This window comes from Mauremys reevesii, linkage group 10 (assembly GCF_016161935.1).
Source record: "Mauremys reevesii isolate NIE-2019 linkage group 10, ASM1616193v1, whole genome shotgun sequence".
NCBI lineage: Eukaryota > Metazoa > Chordata > Testudines > Geoemydidae > Mauremys > Mauremys reevesii.
Genome location: NC_052632.1, coordinates 38,667,408 through 38,693,280, shown reverse-complemented (window position 1 = coordinate 38,693,280; position 25,873 = coordinate 38,667,408). Strand labels below are relative to the sequence as shown.

Genomic DNA, 25,873 nt, shown 5'->3' with positions numbered 1-25,873 from the left:
AGGACTTTAGGAGGAAGCATTCTTCCCCTTCGTGAAGTCTGCAGGGGTGGAGTCCCTCTCTTGTGCACTGTAAAATATGGAGTAGGGAAATCCCAGTCCTTAAATCCTTTGGAGGTGCATCGGAGACAATCCCTCAGAAGCCAGGGAGGAGGATGAGGGAAAGCAAAGGGGTGTGGCCAGCAGTACATTGGGGATGATTTCCACCTCTCCCATCCTGTGGATATATGAGGGGCTCCCCACTCCTATAGTACGTGCAGAGTAAGGTGTCACTTGGATAAGTGCATTAGCTCCCAGCAAGCCTTGGGAGGGTGACTGGGGACCATTCCCACAAAGTGGTTTTAGTTGCCTCTGGTGGAAGAATATGCTGATGAAGCAGGGGTGATGGATTCTCCTTGCAACTTGGGAAAAGCCAGGATCATTTCCTAGTTTCATGCTGCAGTCAGTTACAGGGTATAACTTACTAATACAGTGATGGGCGGCTGTGGTTTGCTCCCACTGCATGGCCCTGAGAACCGATTTGGAGAGGGGATGAAAAATGACCACAACACAGGATTTATTGTAGAGACACTTTCTCATTCCCCATCCAAAAAGGAATGGGGTAAGAATCTCAGAAACTGGGAATTGTTTTTTGTGTAGGGACAATTCTTTGTTGAGGTGGTCTGGGCCACTCCACGTCTGACCCATTCATGTGTCATCTTCCCCTCTGCAGAGGTAAATCCCAGGTGGCACTGAAAATTATTAGAAATGTGGGAAAATACCGGGAAGCAGCCAGACTGGAAATTAATGTCCTAAAGAAAATTAGAGAGCGAGACAAGGACAACAAATAGTAAGTTTGATCTCTTGCGTAGAAGTTGCTGCTGCTTAGTGCTGTCAGTATATCTACTCAGAGAGGAGAGTGGTCGGAGCAAGGTAGCATGGGGGAGAACCGGAGTAAGAGCATGGAAACTTAATACCTGTCTTTTCCGTCTACCTAGAAAATGGTGTCGTCTTCTCCCTCATCCACCCTCTGGGATTGGGAATATAGAAGAGCTTTTTTCAGTCCGAATTGTGACCTTTTATTCCCAGGTCCCTGAATATGTAATTATTTAAATATCTGGGAATTGGGTTAATTTATCCTTCCATATTAACTAAACACAGTTCTTTATAGTGAAACATTTGCCCTCCCGCCCCCCCCCCCCCTCAGTGTAAGAATTTTGCTGCTTACACTAGGATATCTGTGTCCTTGGCATCTCTGGATGATTGAGCAGGTGAATCCCAGGTTGCTTAGAGAGAAGCATGGCTGTGCTGTGTCTGTAAACTGAGTGTTTGTGTGCTAGTCACTTGGAGAGAGGGAGGGATGGGAATACTACTTCCTTGGAAGAGTGTTGTGTGGCCAATAACATCCTTATTATCCATTCTGTCCAGTTTGTGTGTCCTGATGTCCGATTGGTTCAACTTCCATGGCCACATGTGCATCGCCTTTGAGCTTCTGGGCAAGAACACTTTTGAATTCCTGAAGGAGAATAACTTTCAGCCATATCCCCTCCCCCAGATCCGGCACATGGCATACCAGCTCTGCCATGCCTTGAGATGTAAGTTACCCAGATTCCTTTGCCACGGTTGTCTGCAGCAATGAGGTGAGTTCTACTCGCCAGCTAGTGTTTTCTTCCCGTTTGTTTTTACATGCATGTTAATTGTGTCTGAACATTTTGGCTAGTCTCACTTTTCACAGTCTGAAGAGTTTAAAATCAGGTGAGCGATTCCGATGTTTTTGGAGAACAGTGAAGGGAGGTGGATTGAGGACATGGCTTCTAGATTCACCTCAGTTTCCTCCTGAAAGAGAGGGGAAACTAAACCTTGTGAGCGTCACACAGATGAGACTTACTGCCTGTATGTGGTGGACGTGACGGGATGACTGAAATGTATATTTAACAGTTAAAATGTGATGACATATAGTGAGGAACTTGGCTACAAATAAGAGAATTCTATGTAGCTTAATGAAGCTGTTTGATACACAGTTGACTTGGGTTATGGTGCAGCACATTGCACTCTGGTTCAAAGTACGGTTCCTTGGGGCAAGGGAGCATGTGTTTGCAGGGGGCCGATGTAACAGACATAGCTGTATGGAGGGTCCAGTTCTTGATTCTTAAACTTTTCTCTCCTCTCTCCCCACCCCTCTCCGCAGTTTTACATGACAACCAGCTGACTCACACTGACCTCAAACCTGAAAACATCCTCTTTGTGAATTCCGATTTCGACACCATGTACAATGAGACCAAGGTAGGTTGCCTCTCTGAGCGAGAGGGTGAAATGATTGAATGCCTTGCCTCTTTCTGCAAGAGAAAGGTTTTCCTTTTTCCCATTCTCTGGTTGAGCATGAGGGCCATCATCTCCAGTGGCTTGGACACGGGAGACAGTCAGGAGGCCTGCATTCTATTCCTGACCTTTCCAATCTGTAAAAACGAAGAGTACTTGGCTACCTAGATTAAAGAGCTTTGAGATTTCTGATGGAAGGCCCTATACAAGTGCGATGTTTCTGTATTTTGTGGCCCTTTTTACTGCTGATACGGATATCCAGGTTCCTTATCGCTATTTCTTGTGTTGCAGAGCTGTGAGGAGAAATCTATTAGGAACACAAACATCCGTGTGGCTGACTTTGGAAGCGCCACCTTTGACCATGAGCATCACACTACTATTGTTGCTACTCGGCATTACCGCCCGCCAGAGGTGATTCTGGGTGAGTGCAGTTACGCTTCTGTCTTTACTGATGGGTTTCTGGGGAGTGGGCCATGGGGTACATTAGGGTAAGAATTGGGCTTTGCAAGAATGAACTGACTGGAAAATCTCTGATTCTGGAGTGCAGAAATGGAACAATCTACACTGGCATATTTAGACAAAAAGTTAAACCTGCTGCTGTGATGGGTCTCTTGTGAGCGAAGGTTTGGGTGGTGCTGCAGATGAGGCATTGAGACTGCTGAGGCAGCACACCCAGTCTGCATCACATCCAAAGCCTGGAACAAAGACGACGCTTTCATTTAAGCAAAATATTGTCCATAAATATGTGTCCAGAACTTTGGGCGAGTGCTCGTCACAGAGATGTGGGATGGCAGAGATCTGAGATGCTCGTGTGAGGTATCGCAGTTGAGTTAATCAGAGAATAACCACTTCCGTGCACAGACTGTAAAGGTGGCATCTCTCTGTTCCGGGACTCTGACTCCCAGAGGACTAAGCAGTCATCTCGCCACAGAAATCCACTGGGCGTGTAGCTGAGTTTTAGGGGTCTCCAATTTTAAAGGAAACTAAAAACCACCAGCAAGGAACTTGTTCAAGCTCCACATTTATCACTGGAAGCTCAGTCATTTCTCTCCTCTTCATTGCAGAGCTGGGCTGGGCACAGCCGTGTGATGTCTGGAGTATTGGCTGCATTCTGTTTGAGTATTACCGTGGCTTCACACTCTTTCAGGTACACTTTCGCAAGGCCTTTACACCCCTGACTGAACTGTGTAAGCTTTAGTTCCCTTTTAAGCCATGAAGCCCAAATCAACAATGGTATTTATGCTCCTAATTTCCATTGAACTCAGGGGAAGTTAGGAGCCCAAATACCTTTGTAGATTTGGGCCTACATTTTTCTGGGTACCATGAGGAGACTGTCCTACTAGTCCATCCTTAGAAGGGTGGGTTTAGACCTTCCTGTCTTCGTTGTGTGACTGTTTCAAGGCTAAGAAAATAACCCAGTCGTTCTTCCTCCACAGACTCATGAGAATCGTGAGCACCTTGTAATGATGGAAAAAATCCTTGGGCCAATCCCATCTCAGATGATCCACAAAACCCGGTGAGAACCAGCTTCTGAACTCTGAGCAGCTGACTTGGCTGTTGCATTGTTCTGGTGATGGGGAGTAGGTGGGATACCATCTCTGATGCAGAGAAGCCACACATCAGAATCCTAACACTAGGGTTGTAGCTCTGGGTGGAGATCATAGGGTCAAGAAAAGACTTGAACTTGAAATAGAAGTGAGGTTGAGTACAGGGGCTGGTAAAAATGGCTGAGCAGCCTAGAAATAGTGGAACCCTGTTGTTCTATACCACTAAGGGGGCCTTGCCTAGGATTTCTTCCATACTTTTGCTGAGACAGGGTCACCGTTCCTGCCTGAGAAGACAGTGAACTTTCATGCAAACAGCATCAAAATCTGAAACGTCTGTCGTTTTCTGGCAGCATGGTCCAGTGGCTAGGGCACTACAGTGGGAGTCAGGTGACCTGGGTTCTGTTCCCTGCTCTGCTGTTGACCCTAATGTTTGAGCTTGGGCAAGTCACGTCCCCTCTCTGCCTGTTTTTCCCACCTGTGAAATGGGAATGATACTTTACTATCTTTGTAAAGTGCTTTGAAATCCGTGGATGAAAAGTGCTATATGTGAGATTTATATTAAAACCCCAAGTATTGGCTGCTAGAAGCCGTCTAGCTTGGCTTTAACGAGGCTTAGCTTTTAAGACCACCTTGATTGCTGGCTGGGCTAGTAGAATACCAAGCATATAGTTTTCTGAAGTGCTTTGGAAAAGGGGTACAGCATCCTCTGAAAGCACTGGCTAGCTTATATTATATATAGCTTGAGTCTTAGTACTGATGTCTTGCCTTGCAGTGAGGCTACGCATACCCCATACGTGTGCATCTCCAGATTTCTCTTGTAGATAGGACTCTTGAATAGTTCCTTTTATTGTACAGGAAACAGAAGTACTTCCACAAGGGGGGCCTGGTATGGGATGAGAACACATCAGATGGAAGATACGTCCAAGAGAACTGCAAACCACTGCGGGTATGAGACGCTGCTCTAAGCTTTCTATAGAAATCAGCTAGGTCTGCAATGGGTGCTGAGAGTCCTAGCTTCCACCATGTCACCTGGCACGTTCTTGGAGTGAGATGACACTGGATGGAAATGGGGGTGCTGCTGTCAGTATCTAAATGACATGGGAGACAGATTGGTAGCTTCATTCCGTATATGCAGGGAGCACCTTGGCACAAAAACAGAACCTTGCCAAGACTAGAATGACTGGTCGGTCCCAATATAATTGTTTTAAGCTGTATTAGCTTTTACAGAGCCTATTACCCAATGCTTTATAATCACTCCCGATCCTGTTCCCAAATCAGCTGTAGTCACAGTTAGTAAAGACTTCACTTTGTGTCAGTGCGGTGTGGTAAGAATCAGCAATGAGGGATGCAATTGTTAGGCCATGTAGCTCCTCCTCTAGCCAGTTCGGGACTGCTCCCTGCACTGTGTTCTGTAGATGGGCAAGCCCTTAGAATTCCCTGGCAGTACCACAGTCCTGTAGATGGGATTAGGAGTGGGAGCCTGGTCTCTAACGGTGCTGAGCACTCCAGCTTCAGTGGATGCTCTGCGCTTTTGAAACTCATGGCCTTGGGTTCTGTACTGGAGCTGTGACTGGATTGCTGTGGCCTGGGGCAAATCTCTTTGAGTGCCTCCAATTCCTCAGCTGTGAAATAGGGACTGTGATGGTGAAGATCACTACAGAAAGATGTTGGTTACTCTTATTCTGCCTTTATTCTTAAAGAAAGCTGAGGACATGTCTGTCTCATGTCTGGCTAGTTTTAATCCTTTCTGAGGCAGGACAGGGAACCCTCTCATGTGGCTGCTGCTCACTGAAAGGACTTGGGGAGAACCCCCAGCTTACAGGGAATCTGATCTTCCAAGCAGGAAGGCTGAGGGGATCCGTGCAGGACTGCATCTGGGCATGGCAACCTTGGGCTTTGTCTGTTGGAAGGTTGGGGTCCAGCTTGTGCCCCCATCACAGGGCAGAGGAGCCCTGTGCTGGAGAGGAAGATTGGTTCTGTAGTCAGGGAGCTAGACTGGGACTCAGGACACCTGGATTCTATTCCCTACTCAGCTGCTGACTTCCTATGTGACCTTGGGCAAGTCACTTAGCATCACTGTGCCCCAGTTCCTCCTCTGCCCAATGGGAGAGATGCTCAGATACTATGGTGATAGGAGTGGAGGCTCTATGCAAGGGTACATATGATGGCTCCCAAGAGATTTCACCCTACAAGGGGGAAGTAGTATGTAGGTAGGAGTGGGCATCCTGTGACTTCTTACCCAGTGGAGACCATCAGAGATTTGCCTGGTGCTCTACTGGATAAAAATTTATCTAATAGACAAGGATGCAGCAAGAATGTGGGAGAGATGGAAGATGGGCCACATCAGGCCAGAGGTGGCTGTCACCTCAACAGAAGTTGCACTGAGGGCAAAAATGTGGACCTGTTGATAGGGGAGCAGTGACACTTCCTCAACATTTGCTTTGAGCTACTGCTGTAGCTGGTGGAGGAGACACTCGCCACTGCCAGAGGGTTCTACCATCCCTAGCTTTGTCTGCTTGTGGAGGAAGTAAAGGGACAACCTTTGAAACTTTCTTTGAATGCCCAAAATCTCCTGCAACTTCCCTTGGCTTTCTCAGGAATAAAGTTCTGATGGTGTAGCACCCTGCCATAGCTGTAGTGGCGTTGCCAACTCTCAAGATATATAGTGTGGAGGGTCATGTCTAGTTTTTGCCAGTTGTTTGTCTGCATTTTTCCATAGCTGAATCTGTATTATTCTGTTTCAGAGCTACATGCTGTATGATTCACCGGACCATGTGCAGCTGTTTGACTTGATGAGAAGGATGTTAGAGTTTGATCCTTCCAAGAGGATCACATTCTCTGAAGCTCTGCTGCACCCGTTCTTTAGTGGCCTGTCTCCAGAGGAAAGGATGCTGTGTAGTCGAGTCTCGAACCGTGACCTGAGCAGATGACAGATGGGTGGGTGGTGATGCCTGCTGGATATGAACATACTCCTGGATGGGTCTGACCTCTGCTGTAGAGGCTCCAATCAGCCCTCCTGTAGCAGAGAGTTGAGAGGTACTGGTGCAATGTGATATGGACCCTGGGCATGGGAGGGGGGAGGAGAAAGCTACATGGAAAGCACAGATGTCTCATATTTATATGTTGTAAAGTTAAAATAAAGTGTTTCTTATTGTTTGATAATTTACTTGTAGGAATGTGTCCAGCTATTTTTTTGCTCCCACCCTGCCATATTTTTTCTGTTAAATAAAGAGTGGTTTTATATTTCTCCACAAAACGGCATCGTTATGAATGTGAGACATTACTGCTGCGCTGGCTCTAGGCTGTCCTTCATTTCCAAGCATGGGCTGGCCTAACCTTGCTTTGTCTTCTCCATTAGCTAGTGTGTAGGAGAGAGGTACTGCACTGTTCATCTCAAGTCTGGCTGTGGTATTGGAGGGGAGGATTGGGGTTACTTCTTGGTGATTTGCTAGTCCCCTTCAACAACTGCCAGGGAAATATAAATCCCTTTTCAAAACACTTGTAACTGCTTGTATTGTGCTTGGCTAGAGTCCTGAAGCACCTTACTGGTTTTATTCAGGAAAGTAACTAGTAGAATGGCTGTTGGGCTGGGCTTAATTGTGTACAAGGGCTCTTCCTTGCAGGTGGGGCAAACTTTTCCCATATACATAAGTCACTGAACACACATGAATAGTTGCACTTTATTTCAAGGCTGGTATTACCCCAGCTGCTGCATGAATTATGGAACAACAGTGTTTGTGTCATCAAGTCAATGCTTCAGTCATATCATCATTACAGAGTTGTGGTGCAGTTGTCTTTACACTGGGTGCCTGAAGCCAGGGTTTTATTCACTGCTGCTGAAAAGAGGGTGCATGTTTTATGACAAGCTGTGAGGGAATGATGCAGAACTTAAATCTACTGCTGGTTACTACTGAGCAGTGAAAGCTGCATTTCTGCTTTCTAGAAAAGCAAAGTCCATTCCAGTGCTTATTTATAGGCAGCTGCTTTTCCTGGGCCCCGGGAAGTCAGCTCCTGAGTATTCACTACACCACGTCCTTGCACACTGGTGAAAATGTTAACTTTTAGTATTTAAGATGTGAACATCCCTTGAAGCCTACTTCTTAATGAAGAGCTCTGACAAATGGGTCAGAGGGAGGCTGTATCCCTTCCTGCTGTTGTCTATTGCATCCAGCATAAAGCATGTGTCTGCAGTAGCTATGTGACAAAGGGCCAAGAATCCCAAAGCCTTGATCACATGGATGTGCAGCAAGATGCATCTGGTCTAAGACAAGGCCAATAATTTCATTCCTCTGGCAAGAATACAACTCTGCTTGTCAGAAGAAAAGCAAGCACCCTTACCCTTGTGCTACTTAGAAGGGAGAATGCATTAAGTTTAGTAGAGTAACACACAGAACTTGTCCCAAAGCTCCTTAGTTGTGCTTGCGATGAGTCAATCTAGAATCTGTCAGTGCCCCCACTCTTAAAATCCTATTGCTTGTCCAGAGGCATCAAGTGTCTGTAGCAGCAATAACACTGGCTACTTTAATTCTTTATTTAAAAAATAACCCTTTGAGCAATTCTTACTACCTCTTCTAATATGGCTGGTAGGACCTCAGCCACTGCTGCACACTTTAAAGAAAAAATTCAAAGTGCTTCTTAACCCTTCCAAACAACCTTCAACGTGGGCAAGTTAAAGATGCTTGTAAAATAATATAGGAGAGGAGCCAAGTAGCAGGCTGTTTTCTTACAGGTGATAGGCAGCTCTGCTTTTATAAAGGAAGGTGAAAACAAGGCAATTACAGAGTTACTGTACAGAGATTCATCAATTTTTCACCTTGTGTAGGCCGTTGCTACATCCTCAGTACCTTACACTAACACTGACTGCCAGGATAACCCCTCATGTACCATGCTGTCACTAACCAGTGCTGCTTGCTAGTCAAGTGCCATCCCTTAGCATTAAGCTGAAACTAGACCTGAGGCATAGGTGCTCTAAGCCTTGCAGAGAAACACACACAGAGCTAGAGCTACAACCACATACACCCAATTATGTTAGTGAAGAGTTTAGTCATTGATAATCTGTGTTAGCACTAAGGCCATTAAGCGTAAACCCGTGGACACAGCTGAGCAGTCTAACCCTCCACATGAGAAGTGTGCTGAACCGCAGGCCCTTTATCCTCCTGAGGTAGATGAGTTCTGTGCTGTTTGGCATGGGAAGTCCTGACTGTGCTGCCTGGATATCGGTGTACCATGGAATAAGAGCAGGGCTATTCTCCAATGCCCCTGCCCACCATTCCCACACCCTGTGGTATGAAATACCTACTTGCCATCTCCCCCAGGGTACATTAAATAGTGCTGTACAGATTAGGGTGTGGTGTATTTTCCTATTCTTCAGTGACTTGGAGCACTGCTCAGGTAGACAGTCTCTTCCCAGCCACCCTCTTTTCTTTTTTACTTTGATTGGTGCACTCAGCCTTTGTTCCTAACAGTTTGTTTTTTTAAGCATACAAGTGCCTGACTTGTATCCCCACATAACCCAGCTGGTTGCAGTTTCTTCATGAGTTCAGTTGCTGAATACCCAGACAGTAGCTCCAAGTGTTTCACACAGAACAGCTGCTCTACACTTTAGCAAGAGGAGATCTAGCTCCCCTGGGAAAGGCACCAACAGAAGCTTTGAAGTCAGTCAGTGCCAGCACAGACCTATCAGGCAGAACTTTAAGCCGAGCCTATGCTCCCAGCAAAGTTCAAACTGCAGCAGAGGAACTCAGGTCGGTTTTGCTAGAACAGACATTTGGAAAGCCCAGAAACTCTCAGGCAGAGCACTGGTTTGGTCCAAGTTTAATATTTCTCATCACTAGCCAGTGATAGTTTGGCACGTTGAGAGACAATAAAAGGGTCCAGCATGATAGATTTACAGAGCCAGCCAAAGGTTCAGTAAACCACGTACTCTAGGCAGTGCAATGAATATGAATGGTTTCCTTGCAGCACATAGGGGGAAAAAGTCTGCAGCCCAAAACCAGCTAGCAAAGTAAAAAGGGTGAGACGACCTACAGTAATTCAGGTCAGAATTTTCTGACCTTCCCTCAAGTGTGATGTAGCTGGAAAGTTCAAAGTTTTCTGAAAGCCACATGATACAACAGTGGTCACTACCAGTGGTGATGCCTGAGGCATAAGGGACCAGATTTCAGTGCACTAGTACACGCAGGAGCAATACTGCAGATGCTTCTGAAGGCAGCCTAACAAATCAGCTTGGCAAGCACAACAGCATTTGCTGTAGCACTACCAAGATCACCTGTGCTCAGGAGGCCATACAGCTAGTAGCACTACACTGAGCTGACAAGCAGGCCTGGAGGAAGATTCCTCCACTAAAAGGTTAACATAAGCCTTCCATAACACCCCCCTAACACATTGTGCACACACTGCTGTCTGCATATTAAGACAAACAGCATTTGACATCTTTACAGTTTGCATAACCAGGAGAGGCAAGTGCCCTATGATTTCCACTGAGATCCATGTGGAACAGTGCATTAGAACAAAGCACATATACTTTTTAGGAGGGAGGATCCCTCCCCCTGATGTGGCTATTGCTCCCAAAGGGAAAGGAGCACTGCCATGCTTCACAAGACGTATTCAGGTGCAGGGTGTGCTGCGGGGGCCCACTGGTAGCACTACTCGCAAAGTGGGCACTGAGGCTCTACGATAATATATCCAAACACTACCTGTGCTGAACACAAGGTATTAAAGAAAAGAGGGTAACGTCTGCCTGTTCCCCTCGCATCTTCTCCGAATCATTGAGGTTACTCAGCTCACTGGAGAAATAAAAACCCACCTCAGGAAAATGCCTTTCCCAAAGCACTGTCTGGTGGAAGGACACTATGGTAAACACCTCACTCCCCCACAGTTTCCAGGCCTGGGCTGCATTCACTCAGCAAGCGGTCAAGGAACAAAAGCTTTACACCCGCTTTCTAAACAGGGAGCCCCATCCACAGGGGCCTGGCAGCTCCAGAAAGAGACTTAACTATAATTGCTCTTATGAACATAAAAGAAAACAAAGAACAAAATCAAAACAGTAAAACTGTAACAAAGACATTTCTACATCATCACTGAGGGGTAACTGCTCCTGAAAGGGGCCCCCCACTGGGCTAAATTTCCCCCCCCCCCAGAAGTACTAAAAAACCATCTTGTAAATCTCCAGGCTGTCTGACAGTCACTTGCATCTGTAAACAAACCCTCTCACCCACTTTAACCATCCTCTGGCTGGTGACCAGGCGCTGCCTTTCCCAATGTTAGATACCAGCTTCTTCCACATTCCTTCATCCAATGGCACGAGAGAGAGAGAAAGCATCTTGCAGTAACATTTGCTCCCTTAATTTTTATGTTTTTAATACACATTTCTTCTGGAAGAAAAACTCCAGAACTTTACATCCTTAAGGCGTCAAGAGTTTACTTGTCAGGATCCTTTATACAGCTTGCTAGGCAGGACTCTGCCCCATCTCCCGCTCCAGGGCTGATACACTGCAGGGTCTGCTCTATGTTGAATGCAATGGGATGACGAATTTGCAGCCAAAGGGCGAGTGGTAGTTTATTCCCACCTCCTGAAAGACTTTCTGTGGAATGCCGATGTCGCACAGATATACTCGCCCTGCCCTCTCACCCAGCGGCAGGGGCAGGCCCAAGGCCAGTGACCACTTGGCATCAATGCCCTGCTCCATTTCACTCATAGGAGGGTCTATGCTGAGGACAGGGGCTCGGTTCTGGTTGGCCCAGTCCACAGCTGCTTTGTACCAAGGCTGATCTCTCAGGAAAGCATTTTCATGACAATCCAGACAGTTTATCACCAGGTCAACAGGGGTATCTGGGAGATCTGAAAGAAACATGCATGTTTTAATGTGCATCCAGTACCAGCGTAGGAGAGAACCTCCCCTCCACAGAAACTGCAGCTGCCTACAAAGAACTGTACTCCCAACCTCCCTCCCTGCATCTCCAGGAGAATTCTTCCAACCTCCCTACAGAGCAAGAGGCCGAAGGGAGGTCCATTTTAGCACTCAGGAGCAGCAAAGTAACAACAGACTTGCCAGCTAGATAGACTCTCCCACAGCCATCTGTCAATGGAACTCAAAGGCTTGAGTTGCAGGTTGGCAATTTCTGCTCATCATGCAGAAGCATGGCCCTTTTGGGATGGACGTGGTTGAAATTGATCAGTTTTGAACCCAGGCCTCCGGAGGGACATCACTTCAATGAACCAACTGGCCCCCTGAAGAGACCACCTGCCAGAACAGCTCTGTCAGGTTATGTGGTAGTACCTGCAATGTAACACCAGGTTCTAATGTGGAGCGTCTTGTTGTGTAAAGCCTGGCCCAGAGACTGGTGTGCCACTATTCCTCCAGGGCCGCCCAGAGGATTCAGGGGGCCTGGGGTCTTCAGCGGTGGGGCCTCCCCGCTTCGGTGGTAATTCAGCAGCTCCGGGACCCGCCACCGAAGTGCCCCGAAGACCCGCGGCGGGGCCCCCCCTTTGCCAAATTACCACCAAAGAGCTGGCACTTAGGCGGCGGGTCCCGCTTGGGTGGTAATTCAGCGGCGGGGGGTCCTTCCACCCCAGACCCCCCGTCGACCCGGAGCGGAAGAAGCTCCTGGGCCCCCGGAGCAAGTGAAGGACCCCGCTCCAGGGGCCCTGAAAAACTCTCATGGGGGCCCCGGGCAAATTGCCCCACTTGGCCCTCCCTTCCCCCTCCGGGTGGCCCTCTATTACTCTCCTCCTGCCCACTAGGGCCCTACACAATGAGTTTTATGCCTAACATTTGTTAAGCTTTAAACATGCTTTAATCTGGTGCAGAAAGTCCCCTGGATTCTAACTGAATCTACTCCCAGGAAATCTTATAAAACAGCCAACGCTTTTGTAAACCCTACCCAAAACATATTATTTGCTCAGCTGAGCCACCACAGCTCTGCAGGGATCAGTGGTTTGCCATTTTCACTAACGATATCCAAAGAGATCCATTAAAAAACGGTCAGGGAGGGGGGAGGTTCACCAGCCAGAGAAGAAGAAAACTAGGAAGGGGATGGGCATTTTGGAGAATCTGCCATGCTGCAACTGCTGCTTGTCATGCTGATCAGTACTGTCTTGTCATTTTCTTGTATTCCCCCCACATCATCTGTCTGTTGTATTCACCTGTTGTCTCATCTTAAAAAAAGTAATTGCGTGATTAATCGCACTGTTAAACAATAATAGAAAACCATTTATTTAAATATTTTTGGATGTTTTCCATATTTTCAAATATATTGATTTCAATTTCAACACAATATAATGTGTACAGTGCTTACTTTCTATTTTAATACCAATATTTGCACTGTAAAAAACAAAATAAATAGTATATTTCAATTCACCTAATACAAATACTGTAGTGCAATCTCTATCATGAAAGTTGAATTTACAAATGTCAAATTATATACAAAAAAAACTGCATTCAAAAATAAAACAATGTAAAACTTTAGAGCCTACAAGTCCATTCAGTCCTACTTCAGCCAATCGCTCAGACAAACAAGTCTGGTTAAATTTGCAGGAGATAATGGTCCCCGCTTCTTGTTTACAATGTCACCTGAAAGTGAGAACAGGCGTTTGAACGGCACTGTTATAACCGGTATCGCAAGATATTTACATGCCAGATGTGTTAAAGATGCATATGTCCCTTCATGCTTCAACCACCATTCCAGAGGATATGCATCCATGCTGATGACGGGTTCAGCTCGATAACGATCCAAAGCAGAATGGACCGATGCACGTTCATTTTCATCATCTGAGTCAGATGCCACCAGTAGAAGGTTGATTTTTTTGTTTTGGTGGTTCGGGTTCTGTAGTTTCCGCATCAGAGTGTTGCTCTTTTAAGATTATGAGAGCATGCTCCATACCCTCATCCCTCTCAGACTTTGGACAGCACTTCAGATTCTTAAACCTTGGGTCGAGTGCTGTAGCTATTTTTAGATAGTCTCACATTGGTACCTCCTTTGCGTTTTGTCAAATCTGCAGTGACAGTGTTCGTAAATCAAACAACATGTGCTGGGTCATCATCCGAGATTGCTATAACATGAAATATAGGCAGAATGCAGGTAAAACAGCGGGGACATACAATTCTCCCCCAAGGAGTTCAGTCACAAATTTAATTAACGCATTTTTTTTTTAAATGAACATCATCAGCATGGAAGCACGTCCTCTGGAATGGTGGCCGAAGCATGAAGGGGCATACAAATGTCTAGTATATCTGGCATGTAAATACCCTGCAATGCTGACTACAAAAGTGCCATGTGTAGCCTGATTTGGGGTGGGTTAGTAGGGTCAGTGGAATTTATCCACTTAATTTAGTTTTATTTAATAATTAAATTTCTAATTAATTAGTAATATTAGTAGATAATTAATATATATTAATAATATGGGTATGGTATGCCAATATGTGTGTTCAAAAGATAAGAGTTCGTCTTAAATCAGGCTTTGCAGAATTTATACAAGAAGATTGGGGTATATGACAGGAACTTACACTGAGACAAAATTAGTCAATCAAGACCTTTTATTTAAAATCAATGAAACAATAGGTAAATGTAAAATGTTAAAAGCAGTTTGAGATTACAAAGTTACAAATATCACAGTTCTATAAGAAATATACCTATGATAATAAACAGTTCTAAATTCACTAGTGCAGTAGCACTAGGGAGTTTTTCACACCTCTGATAGATAGAGGAAGTGATGAAAATGGTTATGAGTTAAACCCTCTATAAACTAGATGCTTTAGAGGTAAAGCAGAAATTAAAGTTTTTTATACTTACAACTTTGAAAAGAAATAACACCACGATTTATCAGTAGTTGACAGCTTTCGTAGGTGTAGGCAGGGTGAGACGATGGAGAATAGAAAGATGGATGTATCGCCTGCCTAATGGTGGATTGTCACCCTTTTTATAGGGAGAAATCCTTCCTCCTATGCCCAAATTTGTCTTTCCCCACGGAAAGGTTAGGGAACCTATTCTCATAGGCCAACATAAACATGCGTATGAGTGACAGGTATATACGCAGTTTGTGGTGTACATGTTAGATTTGTGGGCAGAAATTCCCACTTTTCACCCTATCTAGGTGAAAGGTTTTGAGACATTCAAAAGGTCCTCAGACATTTACGTGGGTTTGTATTCTATTATTACTTTTCTGAGTAAGGGTCCTAAAGGTTGCTTTCAGCATCACGCAGGAAATTGGCCAGGGTGTCTGGCCTGGATATCTGTAGGTATCTTGCATTTCAGCTATTGCAAATAATTCTATATCTATAAAGCCTACACACTTATATCAAAAAGACATTTTATACAAACCAACAGATTAATCCTCAGGGCTACACATGCAAACGCCTGTTCTCACTTTCAGGTGACATTGTAAATAAGAAGCAGGCAGCAGTATCTCCCTTGTTAACAAACTTGTTAGTCTTAGCGATTGACTGAACAAGAAGTAGGATTGCCTGGACTTGTAGGCTCTAAAGTTTTACATTGTTTGTTTTTGAGTGCAGTTATGTAACAAAAAAAATCTACATTTGTAAGTTACACTTTCACTATAGAGATTGCACTTCAGTACTTGTATGAGGTGAATTGAAAAATACTATTTTTTGTTTATAATTTTTACAGTGCAAATATTTGTAATAAAAATAATATAAAATGTGCACCGTACACTTTGTATTCTGTGTTGTAATTGAAATCAATATAATTGAAAATGTAGAAAAACATTCAAAAATATTTAATAAATTTCAATTGGTGTTCTATTGTTTAACAGTGCAATTAATCGTGATTAATTTTTTTGAATTAATCGCATGAGTTAAGTGCAGTCGACGGCCCTACAAATAATCCATAGGTGTGTAAAAGGAGGGAATGCCACTGGTGACCACTAAGTGGTGCCATTGGACTAAGAATACATGACAGTGTTAGAATAAACACGCTCAATTAGACAGACAAGTTCCCTTCCAAGAAAAATGGGTTACTTACCTGTCCAATAACCGTTGTTCTTCGAGATGTGTTGTGCACATATACTTTCCATTGAGACTCGAGTGCATTGGGTGCACGCACACCTACAGCGGAATATTTCTGTGCATAATCACTCGAAGGAAAACTGTTGATGCTGCAACAGTGCAGGCCTTCGGTGCTGCACTCAGAAGTAGGACCTGACTGTTTCAGCACAAGCTTCTTCAAGTTGCTCAGTGTCCCAGCTCAGACCCAGCTTTCACCAAAGCCTTACACTGCTTACCTTTGACACTGGACACCTGCTGGCCTTGGGTCTTGCTGAAGAGGTTCAGCTCATTAGTGATGGATTCCAGCATCTTGACAAAGTTGGGTAGGAAGAGAATGACATGAACGTCATGGTTGGAAAGATGCCGTCCACAGCTGATTCCCTGGGCCCCCTTCACATGGGGGCCACACAGCAGAGCCACTGTGGGTCGCTGGTGAACATTTTTAGGATTCAACCTGAAACACAGAGATGGGGAAACCATTAAAACCCACGTGTCTTCTGCATTCTTTCCATGGGAGAGTGATGACAATGGAATCTAGAGTGTGGAGGTCCCAGAAATCTCCCTAAGCTGTTTAACGATCTGAAGATTAGGAACCCAGAGTTCTCCTGCTCTGGAAAGACACATATATATGCTGTGACAGCATCTCATCCTGTCCAGCACTTACGCACTGGGAAATTACTGATGACCTGCCTGCTCCACTTCAGTGTTTCCTCAAAAGGTAAAACAGACAGCAAAACTCTGGAACCTTGCAGCACTATTCTATTAATCTCATCAATACCCCGTCCACAAGGGCTCTGTTTCAAAACAAGGGGCACTTCCATTGGATGCTGAGAAGGTGTTGCAGTTCAAGCAGGTTGGAGTTCTATGGTTTCACCTTTTCCTTTGTTTGGCTCTCTTTTTGTGGGGCTTTGCTGTGAGACCATTGTTCTATAGTAGCATACAGTGCAACACAGGGAGAATAAAAGAGCCATTTTGCCCCTCTCCAATGGGCTTGTTTTGAACCCAAGAAAGGAATGAATGAATAAGAGCTTTTTAAAGCATAGCAACGCCACCATGAACTTAGGGTTCACCTCAGACCCATCAGATACATTAAAAGGTAGAAAACAATTCATACTACCGTATTTCTAAAGCACTCCCATTACCTCCATGCACCACCAGTTTCAGGCGCAATAACAGATTAAGTGGATGTGTCTACTTTCTATCCAGCAAGGCAGCCTCATGAATGATCTCAAGGCATAAGCAAGCATCAATTGTTAGGGAAAGCGCTGCTGCTGTGTAGACAATGTTTTGAGAGACATTGGATTGAGGTGCAGCACTATCTACACAACACAAGCGGGAGTTAATGCTCTCACTCCAGTGGGATGAAAATACCTTAAAATATTAGGGTCACGTAAATCAGGCTTAAAAGTGTGATGCAATTATGTGTCTACTTGACTAGTTAGTGACTGCACACTGAAGGCAGGTTTTTGCTCACATAAAGGGTGTGTGCGCGCACACATGCAGACAGGACCAACTGCATATCTGACCTCTTGTCAAATTAGGCCCCAGGAAAAGATTAAGACTCCCAAACTGGATTCAAGTTTTAAAAAAAAAATTAAGTGATATTGTAACTAGATGGTGCATTCCTCTTAGTTCTTGAGTTTTGTTTGTTTTTATTGGCATCTGCCTTTAAAAATATGACATTTAAAATAAATACCTAAAGAAGGGTGTCATTATTCATGCAAAGGATCAGCTAATCTGAAATTATAAAGTGTTTTCATCTTTCTTGAGTTACGTCTTCCCTGAGTTAGCTTCTCTGAAAAAGTTTCCACCAGGAATTGAGTCCGGGAGCGTGACCTCAAGTAGAAGAGGCGTGGCCTCAAGATTTAAAGGTCCTAGGGCACCAGCTGTGGCTGGGAGTCCCAGGGCCTTTAAATCACCCAGGGGGCTCCCAGCTGCAGAGGTGGCTGGTAGCCCCTGGGCGAACTAAAGGGCCCGAGGCTCCAGCCACCGTGAAGCTTCGGGCCCTTTAAATGCCAGCCCCAGCCCAGCTGCCGGAGCTGCGGGTGGGATTTAAAGGTCTCCCCTCCCGCCCAGCTGCCAAAGCTGCAGACGGGATTTAAAGGGCTCCACCAGGCTTCCCGCCGTGGTGGGGAGCCCGGAGGAGCCTTTTAAATCCCGCCCGCAGCTTTGGCAGCCGGGCTGGGGCTGGCATTTAAAGGGCCTGAAGCTCCACAGTGGCTGGAGCCTCGGGCCCTTTAGTTCGCCCAGGGGCTACCAGCCACCTCTGCAGCTGGGAGCCCCCTGGGTGATTTAAAGGCCCTGGGACTCCCAGCCACAGCTGGTGCCCTAGGACCTTTAAATCTTGAGGCCACGCCTCTTCTACTTGAGGTCACGCCCCCTCCCGGACTCCAGGCCTTTCAACATAAAGCTGAAATCACGCATGTTAAATGCGCGTAAGTTGCGAGAGACCTGTACCTGGGGAATGCAAATGACCCACTTCAAATCCTCCCTTTTCAAATGATGCCTGGAGGGGAAAACCCATTGTCTACTAATTACCTGCTCCTAGAAACTCTAGATCAAAGACCCCTGAACTGTATAGAGCAGGGGTGGCCAACCTGAGCCTGAGAAGGAGACAGAATTTACCAATGTATGTTGCCAAAGAGCCACAGTAATATGTCAGCAGCCCCTCATCAGCACCTCCTGCCCACCGGCAGCCTGATCAGCGCCTCCCCACACCTGATCAGCTGTTTCGTGGCGTGCAGGAGGCTCTGGGGGACAGGAGGAGGCGGCGAGGACATGGCAGGCTCAGAGGAAAGGGTGGGAAGGGGTGGAGTTGGGGCAGGGCCTGTGGCAGAGCCAGGGGTTGAACAGTGAGCGCCCCCCGCCCCCGGCACATTGGAAAGTTGGCACCTGTAGCTCCAGCCCCAGAGTTGGTGCCTATACAAGGAGCTGCATATTAACTTCTGAAGAGCCACATGTGGCTCCGGAGCCACAGGTTGGCCACCCCTGATATAGCGGGTAGACTAAACATGCTATGAGAGTGCTTGTTCTGAGCTGAAGCTGTGATGAATTTGTAACCCTTGGATTGGGGGGGTGGGGAAGGAAGCAGGGCCTGAAGGACTGCTCCATATTAGGGTTGGGGTTAACTCTGGTAAGCTTATTAGTATTTGTATAGGTTGTTTTATTACTTTTAATGTTTTCTCCTTAATGAGTTTTACCTTAAGAATAAAGTAGGCCTGCATAGGAAATGCTGTGTGGTACCTCATAGCTGTTAACAATTACACCTGTTAACTGTGTGCTTAGGCAGCCTGTCTCTGCTGGGGAGAACAATGAAGGCAGGGAACTGTGCAGCCTGGATATACCTGGGTCAGAAGGGAGAGATGCAGGTCTTTACCCAAGAAAGGCACTGGCTGGGAGCCAGACGCCTGAGAGCAGGTGCCCTTGCTGGACAGGTGCAGTGTCCTGAACTGTGACAGTTACAAAGATTGTCACTGGAGACTATTTTATACAACTTCATTTGGCCACATCTTTGATGAACAAGCTGGTTTCCGTAAACTCCATTCACAAGGCAAATGGGGAGATTCACAGCAGGGTTTTTTTGGTTGTTTACCTGTTGGGTCCTCCGAGCAGACTCAATGCCATCTGGCTGGCGCACACCCCAGTCATCTCCAGTCTGCGCTCCAGAGTCAGTCCATGTTTCTCAGCTACTGAAAGCACCTTTTTGTGCAGTTCATAAGAGACGCTTGGGACGACTAGCCCAGAGTCTGCAATTCAAAGAGAAGGGGCAGGAAGGACAGAATAATCAGACACATCCAGAGGGTTAAGATCTGTTCTGAACTAAATGACAGACCGCTCCAAAATGAATATAACAAAGAGGCTACTTGTCTCTACAGGAGGTCCCCTTATCTCTGATGGGTGGATCAGCAGCTGTGCTCCCAGCAGGCTCCAGCTCCCTTCAAGAGGCAGCCATTTGAATCTCAACTAGCTAGCTACTGCACTTATTCGGCACACTGCCACAGGAACTATTTCTTCAAGGGGTGTGAGAATGGCTGCATTCTCCTCTAGGCTCCTAAGAAACAAACTTGGAGGACAAACCACAATTACTAATTGGGAAAGGGGCCTCCTGGCTCAAGTTATTACTACAAGTATGCCTAGAACTTGCACACACACACACAAAAAAAGGTTTCTTTGGAAGTAGCTTAATCCTGGAAGCTCAACAGCAAAAGTGACCTTGTCTCAGTAGACCCCTGTTCTTGCCAACTAGCAGCCTCCGCTCAAGAACAGGATAGCAAGGGGAGCGTGGCAATTCTGGATTGAGGAGTCTTTGGGAAGGACGTTTCCCCAAACTCCTGCTTACTCCATGTCTTACTACTGCTACCAAAAACACTAGCATTTCCCTCCTTAATGAGACAGCGGTTACATTGTTTCTAAACCCAGACTCTCCAGAATAAACTGCCCTGGGATCCCAGGATGGAATCAATACATGGATAACTGAAAAGCTAGATGGATTTGTGAGGGCAAACTATAAAAGCCAGCTAGTTTCCTACTTCACAAGTCTCAAAACAAAAAAAATTTCTCCCTCCATCAACCCAACTTCTTATTCATACAGCTGGCAAGGGCACCATGTTACTCACACCACCTATAATCCCCTAAATCTTAGCGGCTTCACATCACCACCAGAAGAAATGAAAGGGTGTCCCCCACAGTCCCACTGTACTGTACCACCCCGTCTCAGACTTTATGCAACCTCCAAAAGACCCCAAATGTCTTCTCTGGCTGAATTGATCTCAACTCAGCAGGTGATGCTGGCTTCCTGGCCAGGAATCCACACCTCTAAACTCAGAAAGATAGCAACTAAAGCCCTGTAACTATATAGGGTGGGATTCTCAAGAGTTTTTGCCATGGTATTTGGGGACCTACCTCTTGCCAGCCCCTTTGAATAATCCAGCCATAGACTTTATCAGGCAGCAAACAGCTCAAAGGCTTCTGACTGGTGCCTGTGATACACCGCTACCTCAATATAACGCCACCTGATATAACACAAATTTGGATATAACGCGGTAAAGCAGTGCTCCGGGGGGCAAGGCTGTGCACTCCGGTGGATCAAAGCAAGTTCAATATAACACAGTTTCACCTATAACATGGTAAGATTTTTTGGCTTCCAAGGACAGCGTTGTATTGAGGTAGAGGCAGTTTTACCATGGCACATCTCAATCTAAGAACCAGCCCTATGCAGAGTGTGGCTGAGAAATTAAAATGGTTCAATTGCATTCTGCAGTTATTTTAGTTCTGTTTATTAATAGCTCTCATCTTCTGCAAGCCCATGAGAGCCATCCTTCAGGTACTTATACAACATTGTGACAGCCCACAGAGCAGCTGGGCTTAGAATAATATGGCAGACATCCATCCAAAGGGCAGCCCATGGCTTTGAGGATCATCATAAATGTGGGAAGGATCATACAGACCTTAGGTTTCTCTGGCCAGGGATAACTCCTTTAGGGGGAGAAGATCTTGTGTAGCCTGCAAACTCCACTCTAAGGCTGTGGCTACACTTAGCACTTCAAAGCGCTGCCGCGGCAGCGCTTTGAAGCGCTAAGTGTAGTCAAAGCACCAGCGCTGGGAGAGAGCTCTCCCAGCGCTGTCCGTACTCCACCTCCCTGTGGGGAATAACGTACAGTGCTGGGAGCCGCGCTCCCAGCGCTGGGGCTTTGACCACACTGGCGCTTTGCAGCGCCGCAATTTGCAGCGCTGGAGAGGGTGTGTTTTCACACCCTGCTGCAGCGCTGCAAATTTGTAAGTGTAGCCAAGCCCTTATTCTTTAAATTACTTGAGTTCTTTAAGGGGCTTCCATGACACCCTGAACACAAGAAACCACCTCCAAACTCATTATAAGGGATGTGCACATGGCTGTGACAGACTTTAGTGGCACTGGAAGCCAGGGAACAGAAGCTGTGACCTAGATGCACCCCATGGAGAGGAAAGATATTATACCTTAACGTGACAATAATGACCAGCCAAATTAAAGGATCCTGAGGTTCCAAAGGACGAGACCACCAACCTCTACACATTTTGCTCAATCCAGCCTCATTATCTGTTCACGTTATTCCTAACACAAGTAACGTAAAACAAATATCTTTGAGCTAATGGAGGATAGCTGTCAAGGTCACCTCAGTTGTGCCCTGTTGGGGAAATCTGTAGAGCCCTGCAAATCTGCAGATATCCGTGGATGAGGATATCTGGGAACCATTTTTGCATATCGGATGCGGATACAAATTTTGTATCCATGCAGGGCTCTAGAAATCTGGTCACAGAACACCAAGTCCCAACAAGAACAGTATCATTCCAGGATCTGCTCTGGTTCTCCACACAGCAAAATTCCAGAGGGACAGAACTTCTGCCAGGATCATATGGGCACAAGAATAATGAAGAGGTCACTATATATTTCTCAGTGTTTCTCAGACACTTGTGTGTTGTTTGGCAACACCATTCTCTAACACACCGGGACTTGCTCCAACTCTGGAGTGGAAAAAAAGACTGGATCAGCAGGACTGAAGTGCTGAAAATAACGTACCCTGCTGCAATGGATGGCAGAGCAGAGATGGTTCCTCACTTCTACAGTGAGATCCCAAGAAGTCAATGGTAAAACAACCTAGATTTTTTTATTTAAAGTATTTGGAGCTATGACTACCCAATTCTCTACCCCACTCCAACTCTAAGCAAGAATGAACTTGCACTAATGGGACACCTTTCATGCAATGAACCCCTAGAATTTTACAGACTTCACTAATTTTGGAAAATCCACTTCCCTGCCACAGAAAGGCAAACCCCTCTGAGTTGGAACACAGCAGCTGTAAACCGGCACACGACAGCAATACATAACCGCTTAGGACAAGAAGTTTAGAATACTGTATCCAATTCAAAATGCAGGGGGAATCAGGTAGAAAGAATGTGCTTCCAAAATATCACTGGATCTTTGACCACACACGTCAAGACCTTTAACATCTCAATGAAAAGTTCTCAAATAATGCAGCACCTTCTAGCGCTGTGCTAGAATAACGGCTCAGTAAAAACTCTAGGGATATATGATACTCGTCCCTCAATATTCCACCCTGCAGTACCTGGATTTCCCTACAGGTCTCCCATCCACATACCAGCACAGCTCAATTCTGCTTAGCTCATGATATTTGATAATCACAGCTTGAGGGGGAATGACTGCAGGCAGGCAATTGCGCAAGTTCTTGGCTCACTTCTGTTTGGCTAATTCGGATACACTGCTCTGAACTGAATAAGGAGTGCCTAGAGGCATTCAGGAACAATCAGCAGCCTCTGAATGAGTGAAGGCTTTGGGATTTATTGTTGAACATTCTGTCTGTTGTCACTTTGTGAGACTGGCAGGTGAGAGGCACAGGAAGCATGTGGGAGATCATTACAGATAAAAAAAATGTACATCACTCACGAGAAGATGAAGCTCTCTTTCACAGCTTAGGCATGGCATGAAGTGCCAGGCGGAGGGCCTGACTGAAGTGCCAAAAAAATCTGGTACTTTCATTAATGTTGCCCTACTTCTGCAACAGTCACAAACATCAATCCTGATTCATTTTCACACACGTATCAGTTACAGACACAGTCTACATATGAACTCAGGAACGGCGTCAATTCAGCTAGTGGTGTAGCTGCACTGGTGCCGACTCCCAAGCACCAACAAGAGCAAGCCAGAGTTTGCACCAAGAGAGCTAGCTTAGCTCAATCCATGTAACCCCCTGCTTGCCCTTGTCTACCCGTATGGTGTTGCGGATCACAAAGACTGGTGGAATGGTAAATAATGACGACAGGGCAAACATACAGAGTCATCTGGATTGCTGAGTGGGCTGGGCTCATGCAAATAAAATGGTTTTAATACAACCACAACTGCAAGGAACAAGGAATGCAGGCCATACCTACAGAATGGGGAACTATCTCCTAGATAGCAGTGACTCTGAAAAGGATTCAGGAGTCACGGTGACCAAGCAACTCAACATGAACTCCCTGTGCGATGCTATGGCAAAACTGACAAATACAATTAGTGGATATACAAACAGGGGAGTAGGGAAGCATTGGTGAGACCAGGACGGGAATATTGTGTGCAGTTCTGATGTCCACATTATAAACAGGATGTTGAAAAACAGGGTGCAAAGAGAGCCACAACTATTTGAGGGCTGGAGAAGATGCCTTACAAGTGAGAGACTTAAGCTAAACAGATCGAGCTCAAAAAGAAGCTCAAGAGGTGACTTGATCACAGTGTATAAGTGCCTTCATAAAGGGAGAAAACACCAGCTACTAAAAGGCTCTAATCTAGTGGAGAAGCAAAACAAGAACCAATGGCATGACGTTAAAGCCAGATTCAAATTAGAAACAAGGCACAATCTTTTAACAGTGCAGGTGATCATTTGTATTCCTGTAGCACCTAGGAGCCCTAGTCATGGACCATTGGAACAAACCATCAGAAGTGGTGGATTTTCCATCTCTCAAGATCTTCAAGCCCAGATGCCTTTCAGGAAGATATGCTTTAGTCAAACAAATTATTGGGCTCAATGCTGGAGTAACTTAGTGAAATTCAATGGCCTGTGTTGTCAGGCTAGATCTAATGATCTTTTCCGGCCTTAACATCTAGGAACCTGTTGAAACAAACTAGACATATTACTGCTACAGAGACCTGGAACAGTTTTGAACACTTGACCTTGCATGTTAACAGCTAATTAGAAGACTTTTCTGTAATCAAGCTTTTATTACGTGCAGCACATATGCAAGCATGTGTATTATCAGAAGTAATTTAAAACAGTTGATAGCAGCAACTTCAAAAAGCTGAACGTTCAGAGTCCTAAGCCACTAACTCCTAAACCTGTCAAACTAGTCACGCACCTGTCAGTGTTCACACACTCTCTTTCCCTCCAGAGTCACGCAAGGTTCAGCCATAGCTCATTCCCATTCATATCTTTGCTCATTCATCAGATCTTGTTTCTCTAGCCTGAGGTAGGATTGAGTGACCCAGGTTCAGGGTCTCTCCAAACTTGTTATTTCACATACTCCCCTCTCTGACCTGGGGCTTGAGACTCCCAAATTGCTTTTAAACAATGCAGATATTTTTAAACTGGAGGACAGGGTCCTGGGATTCCCTGTTTACACTCTACACAGCATTCTCATTAACCAGAGGGTTGGGACTCCGGGTCCGCAATTCACACCAGCCTCATTTGGCATATTACAACCAAAGGTTTTTCCTTTACAGAAGAGGTGGTAAATCAGCAGCACCCTCTCCGGATGCTGAAAGTTACAATGTGTGCCTGCTCCATCAGTCTGATAGCTCGGGCAACCGGGAACACTTAGGATACATCTACACTGCAGTACATGACCTATGACACAGCTGCAGCTGACCCAGGTCAGCTGACTCAGGCTAGTGGGCCTTGGGCTCAGAGGCTTAAAAATTGCAGCGTAGACATTAAGGCTTGGGCTGGAACGTGGGCTCTGAGATCCTCCAAGAGGGATGGTTCTCAGAGCCTGGGCTTCGGCCCGGCATCCACACTGCAATTTTTAGCTCTCCAGCCTGAGCTCCATGAGCGTGAGTCAATTGAAGTGGTCTCTGAGACTCAGTGCTGTGGAGGTTTTATTGCTGTGTAGACATACCGTTAATGGGTTAATGCAAAAGACATTACTTGGAGCTGACAGAAAGGTACAGTAAGATTACACAGTATCATAGCATGCAAACAGCAAGGCCTGAACCAGTATTACACTTTGTCCTAATTGCTCTTTCACAGGAGCATGCAAGCACCAAGAAAACTTCCCTTCTTAGCGCTCACGCAAGGTCCAACCAGTCAGGCTGGTTTATCTAAAACAAGCTGACAGAGACAAACAAACTCGGAGGAAAGCAATCAAGGAGGTAGCGTGTAAACCCGCAAACAATAACACTACTGCAACCAGAACTGAACTCTAGCCAAGCTTAATTATGTTTGGGTTGGAAGGTGGATCTTTACTGTTCAGTAATCAAGAAAATAAAATAGGTCCGCTTAGGCCTTA

General features: G+C 45.8%; 2 protein-coding genes across 5 annotated transcripts in view; one reads left to right on the top strand and one right to left on the bottom strand.

Annotated features, from left to right (window-relative positions):
* CLK3 (CDC like kinase 3) overlaps positions 1–7,093 on the top strand; it is a 28,165-nt gene extending 21,072 nt beyond the window's left edge. For both annotated transcript variants that reach the window (XM_039491186.1, XM_039491187.1), the window contains exons 6-13: positions 710–826; positions 1,405–1,571; positions 2,165–2,259; positions 2,587–2,716; positions 3,360–3,442; positions 3,732–3,811; positions 4,698–4,788; positions 6,587–7,093. In XM_039491186.1, the coding sequence (XP_039347120.1) occupies positions 710–826; positions 1,405–1,571; positions 2,165–2,259; positions 2,587–2,716; positions 3,360–3,442; positions 3,732–3,811; positions 4,698–4,788; positions 6,587–6,772 (949 nt within the window). In that variant the 3' untranslated portion in view covers positions 6,773–7,093. The remainder of the gene's footprint in view (positions 1–709; positions 827–1,404; positions 1,572–2,164; positions 2,260–2,586; positions 2,717–3,359; positions 3,443–3,731; positions 3,812–4,697; positions 4,789–6,586) is intronic.
* A 3,052-nt stretch (positions 7,094–10,145) lies between these two features.
* Positions 10,146–25,873, bottom strand: part of EDC3 (enhancer of mRNA decapping 3) — a 61,906-nt gene continuing 46,178 nt past the window's right edge. For all 3 annotated transcript variants that reach the window (XM_039491183.1, XM_039491184.1, XM_039491185.1), the window contains exons 5-7: positions 19,437–19,590; positions 16,081–16,298; positions 10,146–11,682 (exon numbers count right to left, since the gene is read on the bottom strand). In XM_039491183.1, the coding sequence (XP_039347117.1) occupies positions 11,348–11,682; positions 16,081–16,298; positions 19,437–19,590 (707 nt within the window). In that variant the 3' untranslated portion in view covers positions 10,146–11,347. The remainder of the gene's footprint in view (positions 11,683–16,080; positions 16,299–19,436; positions 19,591–25,873) is intronic.